Source organism: Oryctolagus cuniculus, chromosome 7 (genome assembly GCF_051225735.1).
Source record: "Oryctolagus cuniculus isolate XC-2025 breed Fujian yellow rabbit chromosome 7, ASM5122573v1, whole genome shotgun sequence".
NCBI classification, from domain to species: domain Eukaryota; kingdom Metazoa; phylum Chordata; class Mammalia; order Lagomorpha; family Leporidae; genus Oryctolagus; species Oryctolagus cuniculus.
The window spans coordinates 79,279,460-79,296,808 of record NC_142873.1 but is presented as its reverse complement, the minus strand read 5'-3'; the positions used below and the strand labels follow the sequence as shown (position 1 = coordinate 79,296,808).

General features: G+C 40.9%; 1 protein-coding gene and 1 long non-coding RNA gene across 7 annotated transcripts in view; one reads left to right on the top strand and one right to left on the bottom strand.

Annotated features, from left to right (window-relative positions):
* The window catches only part of LOC138850605 (uncharacterized), a 132,381-nt gene that overhangs the window by 76,477 nt on the left and 38,555 nt on the right, over nucleotides 1-17,349 (bottom strand). The gene's annotated exons all lie outside the window — the stretch shown is intronic.
* The window catches only part of BRDT (bromodomain testis associated), a 45,040-nt gene that overhangs the window by 7,976 nt on the left and 19,715 nt on the right, over nucleotides 1-17,349 (top strand). For 3 of the 6 annotated variants that reach the window (XM_089337066.1, XM_089337065.1, XM_017346092.4), the window contains 8 exons: nucleotides 3,823-3,967; nucleotides 4,143-4,382; nucleotides 5,132-5,269; nucleotides 7,067-7,181; nucleotides 10,344-10,507; nucleotides 12,214-12,567; nucleotides 15,365-15,493; nucleotides 16,445-16,633. In XM_089337066.1, coding sequence (XP_089193192.1) covers nucleotides 4,194-4,382; nucleotides 5,132-5,269; nucleotides 7,067-7,181; nucleotides 10,344-10,507; nucleotides 12,214-12,567; nucleotides 15,365-15,493; nucleotides 16,445-16,633 — 1,278 coding nt within the window. In that variant the 5' untranslated portion in view covers nucleotides 3,823-3,967; nucleotides 4,143-4,193. The remainder of the gene's footprint in view (nucleotides 1-3,822; nucleotides 3,968-4,142; nucleotides 4,383-5,131; nucleotides 5,270-7,066; nucleotides 7,182-10,343; nucleotides 10,508-12,213; nucleotides 12,568-15,364; nucleotides 15,494-16,444; nucleotides 16,634-17,349) is intronic. The other 3 variants (XM_017346094.4, XM_089337067.1, XM_089337068.1) reach the window with 2 other exon arrangements.

The following is a 17,349-nucleotide window of genomic DNA, read 5'->3' as shown; positions in this document are numbered from 1 at the left end:
CCAGGTTTGCCCATGTTATTGCAAATGACAGAATTTCCTCCTTTGTTGCAGCTGAGTAACATTCCTGGGTGTGTGTACCTGTGTATATATAAATAGGTACAATAATTTGGCAAACTCTTTAGTACTACTAGATTTGAACATATCCATATAACCCAGCAGTAATTCTAGTAATAATTCTACAGTAAAATATACAGCAATGAAAATGAACAACCTCCTTAAGCAGAAACATGAATGAATCTCACAAATATAATGTTGAGGAAAGGAAATAGATTAAAATATAATACATAACAAATGAACTTCAATGGCAACAACTTAATCTGTGTGTCAGAAGTCAGCATGTGGTTAGCCTTTGTGGGTGATGGAAGGTACAGTATTGGGACACCCTAGATGAGGCTAGTTTTAAATACAAAGCAGGGGGCTGGCACTGTGGCTTAGCAGGTAAAGCTGCCATCTGCAGTGCTGGCATCCCATATGGGCGCTGGTTTGAGTCCCAGCTGCTCCACTTCCAAGCTAGCTCTCTGCTATGGCCTGGGAAAGCAGTGGAAGATGGCCCAAGTCCTTGGGCCCCTGCAGCTTTGTGGGAGACCTGGAAGGAGCTCCTGGCTACTGGCTTCAGATCAGCACAGCTTCGGCTGTTGTGGCCAACTGGGGACTGAAACAGATTTGGAAGACCTTTCTGTGTAATTCTGACTTTCAAATAAATAAATATTAAATAAAAAAAATACAAAGCTAGGGTGAGAGACAGTTTAGTTTAGTTGTAATACCCTGAAATATCTCCATTTTAAAAATTTATTTAAAAGGCAGTGTTAGAGATGGAGAGAGAGAGAGAGAGATCTATTATCTACTGGTTTACTCCTTAGATGGCTGCAATGACCTGGGTTGAGCCAGGCTGGAGCAAAAAGCCAGGAGCTGCTTCTGGGTCTCCCACATGGATGCAGGGACCCAAGGACTTGAGCCATCCTCCACTGCTTTCCAAGACACATTATCCAGGAACTGGATCAGAGGTGGGGCAGCTGAGACTCAAACCAGTATCCATATGGAATGTCAGCACTGTAGACCAAGGCTTCAAACTGCTGTGCCACAGCGCCAGCCCCTCCATCTTATTGTCTTTTATTAATTGTTCTGTTTCACGTGTGTGAAATGAAAAGTGAAAACATAAGATGGAATAAATTATAGCACTGACAGTCACCTCCAGTTAGTTAATGTCAGCATAGTGGTAATCAACCCTGGCTGCACATCCACAGCACCAGAAAACTTAAAACAAAAACAATGATGTGCTGAGGCCTGTCTCCAAACATTAAGGTCTGGACACTAGTATTATTATTTTTTTTTTTTTTAGATTTTCTTTATATGACAGGTAGAGTTATAGAGAGACGGAGTGACAGAAAGATTTTCCATCCACTGGTTCACTCCCAAATGGCCACAATGGCCAGAGCTACGCTGATCACAAGCCAGGAGCCAGGAGCTGCTTCTGGGTCTCCCATGAAGGTACAAGGGCCCAAGTAGTTGGGCCATTTTCTGCTTTCCCAGCCCATAGCAGAGAGCTAGATCAGAGGGGAAAAGCCCAAAAACTAGAACTGGTGCCTATGTGGGATGCCAGAGCCGCAGGCAGAGGATTAACCTACTGTGCCACAGTGCCAGCCCCCGGCCACTAGTATTTTTAAAAATGATCCACACCTCATGCATTAGGGTGACTACTAATAAAACAAAAAAAAAAAAAGTGTTGGTTGAAATTTAAAATGATACAGCCACTATGAAAAGAGTTGCGATTCCTCAAAAAATTAGAGATATTATTGCCCAATTATTCAGTAATTCCACTTGTGACTTTTGGGTATGTGAGCCTAAATGAATTGAAGACAGGGTCTTGAGAAATTTATACATCCATATTTATAAGAGCACTCTTCACAATGATCAAGAGATGACAGCAACCCAAGGGACCATCTGGATAAATGGATAAAGGGAATTACATGAATATACACAACCAAAAACAGATTGATTGCCAGGGGGGAACAAAGGGTAAAGTGTAGGTTCATGGATATAAAGTTTCAGTTTTGCAGGATGAAATATTTCCCAGAGTTTAATATCATAAAAATATGAATATTATTACTGGGGCTGGTGCTATGGCACAGTGGGTTAACACCCTGGCCTGAAGCACCGGCATCCCACATGGGCACTGGTTCGAGACCCAGCTGCTCCACTTCCCATCCAGCTCTCTGCTATGGCCTGGGAAAGCAGTGGAAGATGGCCTAAGTCCTTGAGCCCCTGCACCCACATGGGAAACCCGGAAGAAGCTCCTGGCTTCAGATCGGCATAGCTCCAGCCTTTGTGGCCAATTGGGGAGTGAACCAGCAGATGGAAGTCCTCTCTCTCTCTCTCTCTCTCTCTCTCTCTCTCTTTCTCTTTCTCTCTCTCTCCTCTCTGTGTAACTCTTTCAAATAAATAAATAAATCTCTAAAAAAAAATATTGGGGGCCGGCGCCAAGGCTCACTTGGTTAATCCTCTGCCTGCGGCGCCGGCATCCCATATGGGCGCCGGTTCTAGTCCTGGTTGCTCCTCTTCCAGACAAGCTCTGCTGTAGCCCGGGAAAGCAGTGGAGGATGGCCCAAGTGCTTGGGCTCCTGCACCTATATGGGAGACCAGGAGGAAGCACCTGGCTCCTGGCTTCAGATCAGCGTAACTCTGGACATAGTGGCCATTTGGGGGGGTGAACCAAAGGGAAGGAAGACCATTCTCTCTGTCTCTCTCTCTCACTGCTAACTCTGTCAAATTAAAAAAAAAAAAGTTTACTGAACTGTATACTTAAAAAAATTGGTTAGGATATGGGCTAGCATTATGTTGCAGTGGATAAAGCTGCTCCACTTCCTATACAGCTCCCTGCTAATGGCCTGGGAAAGCAGTGGAAGATGGCCCAAGCTTTTAGGACCCTGCTACCCACATGGGAAACCCGAATGAAGCTCCTTGCTTTGGCCTGCTCAGCCCTGGCCAGTGCAGCCATCTTGGAGTGAACCAGTGGATGGAAGATCTCTTTCAAATAAATATATGAATCTTTTTTAAAAAAATGGTTAAGATAGAATATTTTCAAATATATTTAATCTCAATTGAATGATTGATGTGCAATAAAAGGTTAAGAACTGACACTATCAATGTAAACAAAGACATGCTGTGGTGTACTAATGCCAGTCTCTAAAAGTGGACAATTCATTTGTTGACCATACTTTTCATCTTGCTGATGAACTTGAGATATTGTGTGTCCGTTGATAGTCTCTTTGCTCTTTTATCCCAAAGGTAATGTAGTCTAGGAATATTGTTTCAGACACTCTCTTTCTGAAATACTCATGAAATTTAAAAGTATTTGTTTAAGGTAATATATTATTTGTTTAAGTAAATATAGAGAGAGATAGGCAGAGCTCCCATCCACTGTTTCACTCCCCAAATGCCCATAAGGGCTGAGGTTGGGTCAGAGCAGAAGCCAGGATCCTGGAACCCTATCCAGATCTCCCATGTGAATGGCAGGACCCCAATCACTTGAGCCATCATTGCTGCTCCCCAGGACATGTATTAGCAGGAGATCAGGCATCAAACCTAGGCCCTCAGATAATGGGACATTGGCATCTTAGGTACGAGGCCAAATGCCTGCCTTAAGATTTTACATGTAGCAATATATGCCAGAGAATAGCATGTTACCCCTTGACATTTTTCTAATGAATTGGCTTTTAAAATTAGCCAGAAAAATCCTTTATTTTCTCCCTTCATTGAATTAACAGTTGCAGAATACTTATATACTAATAGCTAATGACATTCCCTGTAATTTCTTTTTAATAGGAATTTATAGACTTTTCCTGCTAAGAGCTCAAATTGTGTTTTTCAAAGACAAAGAAATACTGTGAAATGTTGAAATAATTTAAATCATCTAAGACTAAGTAAGGCATACATAATGAAACAACTTGTACAACTTGTATAGAAAAAGGTTTGTATTTTTTAAAATCGTTTTAGTCATCCTTTGGAGTCCCCCTCCCCGCCCCCGCCCCTTAACTGTGATGTGCTTTAAGATATGGCAGCTGTGTCTCTTGAGTACCACTGTGCAGCTCCCACAGGAACCACTTCTGTAGTGCTTCTTAGGCACTGGGCCTTTTCTCTTTCAGGACGTGTACGTGTAGACAACATTTGGATATCGGGATTGGAAGCAGTTAAAAATGTCTCTGCCAAGTCGACAAATAGCCCTTGTCAACCCTCCTCCACCAGAGTTTATAAACACTAAGAAAAATGGGCGGCTGACAAATCAACTGCAGTATCTACAGAAAGTTGTCCTAAAGGCTCTGTGGAAGCACAGTTTCTCTTGGCCTTTTCAACAGCCCGTGGATGCTGTGAAGCTCAAGTTGCCTGTAAGTATGTCTTACAGTTATACTAATTAAACAAGAAAGATTAAGTCCAACTCTGTAAGAAATAGTCTCTGATATCAAATATATTTAACTTAATAAATACCTTAGTAACACTAAATCAAACAAAATAAGCATAATTAAGAATATCCCAATGAATATTTCTACCCATAATTGAAATTGTTACTTTTCTGGAGATTAACAGTCTTCTTTTGAGAGCTTTGGGTAGATCATAGTGTATGTTTACTTGTGATAGCATATGTCAGTTGAGCAGGTGATGCAAGGTAGTCACAGAAGTTCCCTCCTTGAGTCGTTCTTGATAGCTTGTTGCAGATTGAGTGGTGTAACATGTGGAATTCAACTTCAGGTCTTTGGGGAGCATTTAGTTCCCGAGGAACAGAACCGCTGACTACTTTGTAATGTGTAGCTAGTCAGTAGTGCAGCTGGGAGTTTACTCAGGCTCTTCCAGAATGCGTAAATACTAGTTTCTTTTTCCTCATGTCCTTCCATTTTTATTTTCCATGAAAGTTCTCTTAAATGCGTCATTAGTCCCTATTGGCTTTCTTTTCCCTGCTGAAAAATATTGCCACAGGAATCACCTTTGTTTCCCATTGCTAGTGGTTCTGGTTTCCAGATTATGGTTCTTTAAAGGTATTCATCTGCTCTAATTAAAGTGTATAGTTTATGAAATTTCTTTGTGTAGTAGTTGTAGTAAATTTATTCTTATGACATTTTGGATTTCTTCAAAACCACAGGACTATTATACCATTATAAAAAGCCCAATGGATTTAAATACAATTAAGAAGCGCTTGGAGAATAAATATTATGTGAAGGCTTCAGAATGCATAGAAGACTTCAATACCATGTTCTCAAATTGCTATTTATATAACAAGGTATGTAAACCTCAGAGTAGCCTTGCTAGTTCTTTGTTAATACATTTCTAAATGTATTTATACATACTATTTACATGTATAAAAGAGTGTGCTGATCTCAGATTTGAAGTCTTAATTTGGGGAGTTTTAAATAATTTGAAGAATAATGTCTCTTCTCTGAATTTCATAATTTTCCCATGTCAGTAATTATTGAATCTATTATTTTTGCCTGAATAGTTGTAATGGCTTATTATGTTTTAAGATATAAAATACGAATAATAGCTAGTTTCTACATGTAAAGTATTTCAGAATGTTTTACTGAATTCCTACAATTTTAGTTATAAGCTGAATGGCTAATTTATTATACACTAATCAATGGTTAAATTTTATGGTATGAGTCCCCAGCCATAATCTAAGAAGGCAAATAAATTGTGTATTTCTAAACTTCATGACAAGTTGATTTAAAGATGAGACACATGGATATATCCTACTGTATACTTGCTTTTAGCCTATATGGATGTTGGTGGACATTTTAAGCAATCTCCACCTTGGCTCTTATCCATTTGTGTGCTTGAGTTTTCTTCCACTTACTGCTCCTGTGGAACTACATATAAAATCCCGCAGAGGAGTGCTGAATCCTTCTCAAGCTCTTCTATCATATCTAAATATTTTATTCAATTTTTATTTTCATTTTTTGAAAGACACAGTGAGATAGAGATAAGAGATTATATATATGTCTTCTGTCCTCTGGTTCATCCCCCAAAAGCCCCCAACAGTCAAAGCTGGGCCTCGCCAAAGCCAGGAGCCTGGAACTCAATCCAGGTTCCCCTCATGGGTGGCAGGGACCAACGAGTTGGCCATTGCCTGCTGCTTCCAAAGGCATGCATTAGCAGAAAGCTTGATCAGAAGTGGAGAAGCAGGGCCTTGAACCAGCATGGGATGTGGGCATACCAAGTGACAACTGTTGTGCTAAATGCCCTCCCCAGTATCTAATTATTAAAGCTTATATCCCACTTAAATATGAGAAATCTAAGTTTTCGGCATTTAGGTTATTCACAATCACTAGTGACTCTGAAATGTAACAGTTTTAATTTGATTCTCAAAGTAACTAAAGTAACTACCAGTGCCATCTTATATGTATAAAGGATTTAAAACTATTTGGCTAATGTGAACTTTTTAAAAAAATCTGTATCTGTGGTTATCATTACCATTGTCAACTTCATTTTAATTTAATAGCTGTTCCAAAGGGTCCCTTTTCACTCTTAACATTTTTAAATGAAGTTGAGTGATATTCCCAAGATACCAACCTTAGAAGTAAGTGTTCTTTGCTTCAGGCTGCTGCTTTGTTATTTACTTTATTTTTTCTCAGTAAGGTTCTAAGACTTCTAAGCAGAAAGTTTAAGATTTACAAAAATGTGCCAGTGCTGCGGCTCACTAGGCTAATCCTCCACCTAGCGGTGCCGGCACACCAGGTTCTAGTCCCAGTCGGGGCACCAGGTTCTGTCCCGCTTGCCGCTCTTCCAGGCCAGCTCTCTGCTGTGCCCAGGGAGTGCAGTGGAGGATGGCCCAAGTGCTTGGGCCCTGCACCACATGGGAGACCAGGATAAGTACCTGGCTCCTGCCATCAGATCAGCGCAGTGCGCTGGCCACAGCACGCCGGGCGCGGCGGCCATTGGAGGGTGAACCAACGGCAAAGGAAGACCTTTCTCTCTGTCTCTCTCTCTCACTGTCCACTCTGCCTGTCAAAAAAAAAAAAAAAAAAAAAAAAAAGAGAGACCAAACATGTTGTCCTTATGATGGATTTAATGTATTTTCCAGCCTGGAGATGACATTGTTCTTATGGCACAAACTCTAGAGAAGTTGTTTATGCAGAAACTGTCTCAAATGCCACAGGAAGAACAAGTTGTGGGCGGTAAGGAAAGAGTAAGGAAAGGTAAGCTACAGGTACAGTTTTCCCCTGTATGTGTGTGTATGCGTAATGACTAGAACCAAATTGAAAATCCCTCATAGGCAGCAGATGTCCAAAAGTCCTGCATCTAACCATGCCCGCTCTTTAGTACAAAGGTCCCACTTACACAGTCTGCTAAGTTTCGATCACAAGTTTGACGATCACCCAAGAAAGGATTGCCTTGACTGTGGCCTGGGAGCCAGGTTTCCTGCAGCCTACCAATGTTCTTGTAGCAGGCACTTAATACATCATAGCTACCGTTACTATTTTCAGTGGATGTGACCTTAGTGCTATACTGATAAAAGGGCCCAACTTGCCACTGTTCTCTGCACCAAAAGATCCTAAAACTAATGCTGAAATGCTATTGTCGGGTCTGAAGATTGTCTTTTTTTTTTTTAAATATAGAGAGAAACGTCTTTATAGCTAATAATCATCATTTTTGAATAAGATTTATTTATTTATTTATTTGAAAGGCAGAGTAACAGAGAAGGGGGAAAGACAAACATACAAACACAAAGATCCTCCATCTGCTGGTTCATTCCTCAGATGGCCATAACAGCCAACGCTAGACCAGGTAAAGCTAGGAGCCTGGTCTGCCATCCACGTCTCCCTCATGGGTGGCAGGGCCCAAGTGCTTGAGCCACCTTCTTTTGCCTTCACAGACTAGACTGGAAATGGAGCGACCAGGACCCAGACTGGTGCTCCAGTGTGGGCTGCAGCCTTGCAAGTAGCAGCTTGAACTACTGCATTGCAATGCTCTCGCCTAATAATCATTATTTAAATACAGAGTTATAAAATACTAAGAATTTAGATGGATCACTTACAAATTTAAACAAGAATGTCATAGATCAAATGTTGGCTTATATTTGGGTAATTCAAGTTGTATAATCATGGTTAAGTTTCTTAATCATTCCCTGTTTCCTCATCCATAATATCAGGAAAAGAGGGCCTGGCATTGTGGCACAGCAGGTTAAGCTGTTGGCATCCCGTATGAAAACCTGTTTGAGTCTCGGCTGTTCCCCCCATGCCTTGTTTTTTTGTTTCTTTTTGTTTTCTTTTAAATTTTAAAGATTTATTTGTTTGAGAAGCAGAGTTACAGACAGAGAAAGGGAAAAAAAAGAGAGAGGTCTTCTATCTCTGGTTTATTCACCAAATGGCCACAGTGGCGAGGGCTGGGCCAGGCTGAAACTGGGAGCCAGAAGCTTTTTCCTGGTCTCCTACATCGATGCAGGGGCCCAGGCACTTGCATTATTCCTCTACCTTTCCATGCTATTAGTCGAGAGCTGGATCAGAAGAGGAGCAGCCGTGACACAAACTGGCACTCATATGGGGTATCAGTGCCATAGGGAGAAGTTTAGCCTACTACATCACAGCACCAGACCTAGCTGTTCCCCATCGTCTTGCTAATGTGCCTGGTAAAGCAGTGAAAGACTTCCATGTGGGTGACAGGGACCCCATTACTTGAGCCATCCCCTGCTGCCTCTCAGAATCTGTATCAGCAGGAATCTGAGATTAGGAGCCAGAACCAGCACTCAAACTCAGGGACTAGAATGTGGAATGCAAGTGTCTTAACCACGAGGCCAAATGCCTGCCCACCCCTTACCCTCAGTGAACTTTTCAAGGAATCTTCATGGCGGGGTGAGTGTTAGCACAGCAGTTGAGATGTTACTTGTTTGTGATGCCCACTTCCCTGATCAGAATGCCTGGTTCAAGTCCTGGGTCTGTTATTTTTGATCCAGCTTCCTGCTAATGCATACTCTGGGAGCCAGCAGAGGATAGCTCAATACTTGTGTCCCTCCACTCACATGGGAGACATGGAATGAGTTCTTAGCTGTTGGGTTCAGCCCGGCCCATCCTTGGCTATTGTGGGCATTAGGAGAGCAAACCAGTGGATGGAAGATTTCTCTGTGTTTGGCTCTCTGTCCCCCCACCTACCTCTTGCCTTTCAAATAAAATGAAAATAAAACATTTAAAGATCACTTAGAGACTGCTTATGCTTAAGCTACAGTGAAGTAAGGAGTTGGGGAGAGTGAAAGGGAGTAAGGGTGGAAAAAGGTCAGAGGTAGGACAGGAGTATCAGATCACACAGGTCCTTATGAGCCACTGTCAGGACTTCGACTTTTACATGGAGAGATGACTAAGAGGGTATTAGAGGGCACTGAAGATCTGATTTGAGTTTTAAAAGATCAATTTGGCTCCTCTTGAGAATAGACTGTAGGTGTATCAGAAAAGGAAAGCCTGTTAGGATGCTACTGCAGTAGTCCAGTTGAGAACTGATGATGACCTTGGACCATGGTGATTATAAATTGTGAGAAGTAGTTGGCCATCAGATAGGAAGATAGAGCTAACAGGGTTTGCTGGTAGACTGAATATTGGATTCAAGAGAAATGGGGCCGGCGCCATGGCTCACTTGGCACCATATGGGTGCCAGGTTCTAGTCCCTGTCTTCCAGTCCACCTATCTGCTGTAGCCCGGGAGGGCAGTGGAGGATGGCCCAAGTGCTTGGGCCCTGCACCTGCATGGGAGACCAGAAGGAAGCACCTGGCTCCTGGCTTCAGATCGGCGTAGCTCTGGTTGTAGTGGCCATTTGGGGGGTGAACCAACAAAAGGAAGACCTTTCTCTCTGTTTCTCTCTCTCACTGTCTAACTCTATCTGTCGAATAAAAAGAAAGAAAAAGAAAGAGAACTGACTCCTACTAAAGTTTTTAGCTGAACAATTAGAAGGGTGGAGTTGCCTTGATGGAAGTATGGCCTTTTGTAACACTGTATTTCAGAGTGGCATGATCTAAATATTTTAACTCATAGCATTCTGTAGGAACCTATAGGATGGAAGAACATGCTCAATTGCTCTTTTGACAGAAATGTATGAGACTTATTGAAAAGAGAATTGTCTTCACATCTCTTACTATGTGTGCATCCGTGGTGGGCTAACAATTTTCAAGTTCTTGGATATTTTTGCAGAGCATCTTGAATGTTTTATCTGAATAAGTTTAACACTGCGAGCAACAGTATGTGTGGGTGGATTTCAAGACAAAATGAGAGAGCAAGTGTTTTGCTAAAAAATTGAAATAAATGAATTAAAACAGGATACTAAGTGTTGTTTACTGCACTCACTCATGTATTTGACTCTGATTCCTACTCCACCAGGCACTCAACATAATGTAGCAGCGGCTTCTATTAAAGAAAAAACATCCCCCAAAGCAACAGCCAAGCAGCAAATGAGTTCCTCTGTGTTTCCAGAGAAATCTACTTCTCCCTTAAACACAATGCAAGGAGCTCCACCCAATCCTAGCTCACAAACTGTGGCCCAAGTAAGTTTACTGTGGTTTAAATGAATTGGTTACTGAACTATTTCAGCATTACATTGAATATTTCCTGTATTTTTTTATAGAAAGCCTTCATCTAATAAATATAAATTTCATAAGTACAGCTTTTAGATTTTAGCAGTTCCTGTATTATGTTACAGTTGCTATAAAAATTGGTTTTCCAGCATATAGCAATCTTAAATTGTACAATTTCTGGCTCTCTCCATAAATTTTGTGAACAGAGACTTAGGTTGCTAACCATGTTTTAGAGATTTCTTAGGTAGAATTTGAACTGTTAAAGTGTCTTGATAGTAGAAGAATCTGAAGTTGTCCATGTCCATGGTTTCGTTTCTTACTTTATTTTTTTAAGGTTTTTTTTTTTTTTTTTTTTTTTTTTTTTGAAAAAGCAGAGAGTGACAGAGATCTTCCATCCATTGGTTTGCTCCCCAAATGCCCACAATAGGTAGAGCTGGGGCAAACCAATTCCAAGATCCAGAATCTCATTCCAGGTCTTACCATGTGACACTAGGTAACTGAGCGCTCATCTGCTTCCCAGATTGTACATTAGCAGGAAATTAGAAGCAGAACTGGGAGCCGGCGCCGTGGCTCAATAGGCTAATCCTCCACCTAGCGGCGCCGGCACACCGGGTTCTAGTCCCGGTCGGGGCACCGGATTCTTTCCCGGTTGCCCCTCTTCCAGGCCAGCTCTCTGCTGTGGCCCGGGAGTGCAGTGGAGGATGGCCCAAGTGCTTGGACCCTGCACCCCATGGGAGACCAGGAGAAGCACCTGGCTCCTGCCTTTGGATCAGCGCGATGTGCCAGCTGCAGCGAAACGGCTGTGGCGGCCATTGGAGGGTGAACCAACGGCAAAGGAAGACCTTTCTCTCTGTCTCTCTCTCACTATCCACTCTACCTGTCAAAAAAAAAAAAAAAAAAAAAAAAAAAAAAAAAAAAGGAAGCAGAACTGGAAGCTGAGCTCATGCACTGTGTTTCAGGAGGTGGGCATCACAAGTGTCATTGTAGCCACTGGGACAAATACCTCCCTCCTTCTTTACTTTTTTTTTTTTTAAGATTTATTTATTTGAAAGTCAGAGTCACACAGAGAGAGGTCTTCCATCTGCTGGTTCATTCCCCAGTTAGCCGCAGTGGCTGGAGGTACACTGATCCGAAGCCAGGGTCCAGGAACTTCTTCCAGGTCTCCCACACAGCTTCAGGGGCCCAAGGACTTGGGCCATCTTCCACTGCTTTCCCAGGCCATAACAGGGAGCTGTTTTGAAAATGGAGCAGTCAGGTCTCGAACTGGTGCCCATATGGGATGCCGGCACTTCAGGCCAGGGCATTAACCCGCTGCACCACAGTTCCGGCCCCTCTTCCTTTCTTTATAAAACTATATACCCTCATTGATTCCAGGTATTCAGAAACTTTTTTTAGTGTAACCATAATTTTGGTTTTCTATCTTTCATTTATCTTAAGTGTTTGCGGTAGACAAGTTCCTCAGGGTGTGGGATGAAAATATTGAAACTATTTATTTTGCACATAAGAAAGAAATGAACTTCTAATATTGATTGACAACAATATATGTAAATTATATACATAAGGACTTTATGCCAGAAATTATTCCTCCTTTTTTTAACTGATTAAAAATAACGATAAAGTTTCTGAAAGTTATTGCTCTAAATATCACTTTAAATACAATTTCTGTTTTGTTTTAGATTTCAAGAGGAGTCAAGAGAAAGGCAGATACAACAACTCCTACAACTTCAGGAGTTAAACCGAATAGTGAATCTTCTCCAAAACTTACAGAAAAAAAATCAGTAGGAATGCCACAAATAAAAGAAAATGTGGTGAAGAATATTTTGCCAGATTCTCAGCAACAATGTAAAGCTTTAAAGACTGTTAAAGTAACTGAACAATTAAGGCACTGTAGTGAGATTCTTAAAGAAATGCTTGCAAAGAAGCACTTACCATACGCATGGCCCTTTTATAATCCTGTCGATGTTAATGCTTTGGGACTCCATAACTACTATGATATTGTCAAAAATCCAATGGATCTTGGAACTATCAAGGTAATTATTGTCCTAATATGTGGGATTTTTCTTGATTATAAAAGTAATTTGTCATAAAGAATTTTAAAAATCCAGAAAAGATTCATAAATTTAAACCACCAGAGTCATATCTTCTCATTTTTAATCATTAAACATATCCATTGGTTCTTTATCACAGTATCTCAGTTATCGTATCTAATATAGCCTATACTTTGAATTTGACTTTGTGTATTATGGACATTTTTGATGTTTTATATATATGTATATTTTTAAGATTTTATTTATTTGAGATGTAGAGTTAGAGAGAGAGAGGGGGAGAGACAGAGAAAAAGGTCCTCCATCTGCTGGTTTACTTCCCAAATGGCCGCAAAGGCCAGAGTTGGGCTAGGCAAAAGCTAAAAGCCAGGAGTTTCTTCTAGGTCTTCCATGCAGGTACAGGGGCCCAAGCACTTGGACCATCTTCCACTGCTTTCCCACACCATAGCAGAGAGCTGGATCAGAATAGGAGCATCCAGGATTCAAACTGGTGCCCAAATAGGATACTGGCACTGTAGGCAGAGGCTTAAGCTACTATTGCTACATCACTGGCCCCTCTGTTACCTATTTTTAAGAATATTTCAATGAATAATTCTAGTTGGTTTTTGTTTTGTTTTGGTAAGACATTTAATTTCCAACTTTGTTCCTGCCTTTATATTTAATCTTCTGATTGGTAAATATTTTTTTTTAAATATAAGTTTTATTTATTTACTGAAAAGCAGAATGACAGAGTGAGTTCTCATTTGCTGGTTCATCCCCCAAATGGTCGCAACAGCTGGTTCTGGGCCTGCCAGAAGCCAAGAGCCTGGGATTCCATTTGGCTCTTCCCTATGGGTATAAGGGGCCCAAGCACTTGGACCATCTTCCACTGCTTTCCCAGGAGCATTATCAGGGAGCTGGATCAGAAACAGAGCAGCCTGGATTCAAACCAGTGCTCATATGGGATGCTGGTGTCCCAACAGTGCCTTAAACTGCTGTACCACAACACTGGCACCTCAGTGTCATTTCTTGCCTTCTGTTCTTTCCTCCTGGGATGATTCTTTTTGTTGAAGTGCAAAATTAGTGATTTTTCTATGAGAGTTTATAGGTAGTAAGCTCTTAATACTTGTATATCTCAAGGGATTCCTCATTTTTGAATAATTCTATAACTGACTAGAATTCTAGAATGGCAGTTAGACTATAGAATTCTAGAATGACAGACTATAGGATTCCAGAATGACAGTTATTTTCCCTTAGCATTTGGAAGATACATTCTGATATCTCCTGTTGCTGCTAAGATACCTGCTCTCACTCTACTTGTCATTCTTTTGTAGGTAATCTGCCTTTCTTTTTTTTTTTTTTTTATTTGTACATTTATTTTTATTCCTCTTGACTGGAAATTGCCACTTTCAGTCTAAAGAATTAGACTCATTCTGCTTTTCAAGTAAATCTGAAAATAAATTATCCTGTCTTCCAAATACTGCTTCCTGGGGTGGACATTTGGCCTAGTGGTCTAGATGGCAGTGAATATGCCCACATCAAAGTTCCTAACTTGGATACTTAGCTGCAGCTCCTGACCCCCAGGGAAAAAGCAGATGAAGGCCCAGGTAATTGGGTTTCTGCCATCCTCCGTGGAGAGTTGGATTGACTTTCTACTCCTACTAGCTTTGTTCTGGCCCATCTCTGGCCATTTTTCGCTGACATTCGAGAATGTTAACCAGCTGATGGGAGCATTCTCTCTTTTTCTCTCTCGCATAAATTCTACTTTTCCCTGTGTAGTAACTTCTACTCAGAGGTCAAGACATTACCTAAAATAGTTATACCTGAACTAAATCTTAAAGAATAAATTGGAATTGGGAGGTTATAGGATATATAGGAATACCTTGAGGTGAAGGGAGCATACTCAGACTGCTATATTTTGGCCAACTTGAAACATATGGAGAGCATGAATTAAAATTGGGGGAAAATGATCCTTGAAATAAATCTGAGCCTTTAACAAGAGATGCCATCATAAAGAGGTCAAGAACTGCCCTTAAATATGAGGGAATTCCCATGTCTAGTTTTATAGTGTTTTCTTTGGTAGCAATGTGGAAACTGGTTAGGGGGCTATGTCAGAATTACAAGGACAAGCTGATGGTGATTTCAGTTCTCTGAAATCATTACCAGTTGCCAGTGATCAGATTGGTAGAAAAGTATTACTCATGTTTTAGTTTTTGCATTTCTTCAATTATATATGGGGTTTAATGTCTTGCATTTGTTTATTCGCCTTTTAAGTTTGTGAATTTCCTATTAAATATATATTTTGCCTGATAGTCTAAAGGATTTCTTGCTAGTCTTTTTTCTTTTTGTAATGACTGCTTAACCAACTATTCTGCATTATGTTCTAGTAACCATCCTACTTGCAGCCACATAAAAAATGTAACCCATGCTATTAATCTTTTGTTACATTTCTTGACATCTGTTTGTTACCAGGGGAATTTAAATATAAACCTTTCATTCATATGCTCAAGGTCAGTTTAGGAGATTACCTTTTCACTACTTTTCTACCATCAAACTTGCCCACCAATGATTATCTGAAAATAATCTGTATTCAGCTTTTGTGATTTGTTCTTATTCTTTACCTGGAATGCACTCCTCCTTTATCTCTGTGTGTCAGATTTCACTGGATTTTTTTCAGAGTCTAAAAAACAGAAAACATTTTCTATTTTATGTGTATGTCTGAGTTACTAAACATGATAGGTGCTTAGATAATTACTGAATCGAACTATATTTTTGTAAGTTCTATAACTTTTCCTTAATCTAGGGGAAAATGGACAGTCATCAATATAAGGATGCTTGCGAATTTGCAGCCGATGTTAGATTAATGTTCATGAATTGCTACAAGTACAATCCTCCAGATCATGAAGTGGTGACAATGGCAAGAACACTACAAGTGAGTTGTAGCCTGTAGTCAGAAAACATCTTTCTTCTGAACAGAGTTGGAAAATTTTAGAACTGTAACTCAAGAGATAAAGTCTAACAGCTATATCCCTATTTGTAGTCCAAAACAATTTGTAAATTATACTTTTAAACTGGGAAGTTGTGGCCGGCGCCGCGGCTCACTAGGCTAATCCTCCGCCTAGCGGTGCCGGCACACCGGGTTCTAGTCCCGGTCGGGGCGCCGGATTCTGTCGCGGTTGCCCCTCTTCCAGGCCAGCTCTCTGCTGTGGCCTGGGAGTGCAGTGGAGGGTGGCCCAGGTGCTTGGGCCCTGCACCCCAGGGGAGACCAGGAAAAGCACCTGGCTCCTGCCATCGGATCAGCGCGGTGCGCCGGCCGCAGCGCGCCGGCCGCGGCGGCCATTGGAGGGTGAACCAACAGCAAAGGAAGACCTTTCTCTCTGTCTCTCTCTCTCACTGTCCACTCTGCCTGTTAAAAATAATAATAATAATAATAGTAATAAACTGGGAAGTTGTTTGTTCTTTGATTTACTGCATCCTTTAGTAGCAAATCTTTTAATACCATTGCCCCTGCGTACAGAGTGAGTTGGGGAAATATGAGTGAAGAGGGTACAGTAATTACCTGAGAGAGGGTGATTGTAGCCCATGGCTCCCCGAAGGGAACGTCCAAGGCTGAAACATTGAGAGAGAGAAGGATGCTCCAAACACAGGGCCCTTGGAAGGTGGTCCCCTCTATAACCTGAGAGGTCTGTCTTGCTTGGAAAAACGAAGAAAACTGCCAAAAAAAAAAAAAAAAGAAACAATAAAAACACTAAGTCATATTTCTCATACAAAAGGAAAAAATTCTGGCCAGTATATGACACGAAGTGTACTTTTTATTAAAGTTGTTATTGGTGCATTAAATCAGAAAAGCAGGAGACCTTAACAGTCTAATTTTCTATGACAGGATGTTTTTGAAATGCATTTTGCAAGGATCCCAGATGACCCCATTGAACATGTGCCTGTGTGTTACATGAAAACAGATACTGCAAAACCCCCTGGTAGAGGAAGCAGTAGTGAAGCTTCTTCTGAAGATAACTCTTCAGATGATTCTGAAGATGAACGTGTGCAGCGTCTTGCAAAACTTCAGGAGCAGGTAGCTGATTGTGTTGATGCAGGTTTCGGTGTCTTTCTATGAGCTGCTGCTCTATTACAAAACTCTTTGCATTTAAAGTTTTGATCACTTACCAAGTGTGGCTTTATATACTTATTAGCTCATTTATAACATTTAATAGTTTTTTCCTGCTCAAACTTCTGTATATTATAAAAGTTTTATTATTTTAAGAAAAAATTCTGGGGCTGGTGTTTTGACACAGTAAATTAAGCCACCATCCATATCAGAGAGGGGATTTGAGTCCCTGCTATTCTGCTTCCCATCCAGCTCACTGGTAAATGTGCCTGTGAAGGCAGCAGAAGATGCCCCAAGTACTTGGGCTCCTGCCACACCTGTGGGTGACCAGGATGGATTCCTAGCTTCTGGTTTCAGCTTGGCCCAGATCTGGCTGCTGTTGTGACCATTCGAGTAGTGAACCAACAGGCTGTCACTCTGCCTTTAAATAAATAAATATTTTAAATAAATAGATAAATCTATTTTATATTCTTGATCACAATGAGTGGTTGGTTCTCACTGAAATGATTTATGATATAATTTGAGGTGTTTTATTTAACATTTGCTATTTTTCATGATGAAATATTCAACTACTCTGAGCCCAAGCCTCATTAATTAAAAACTATCTGGAAATGTTAATTATTCTTGATCTGTTTTTGGAAGAATATTTGAGTTTATTGTTTGAGCAAATGATGGTGTGTGCA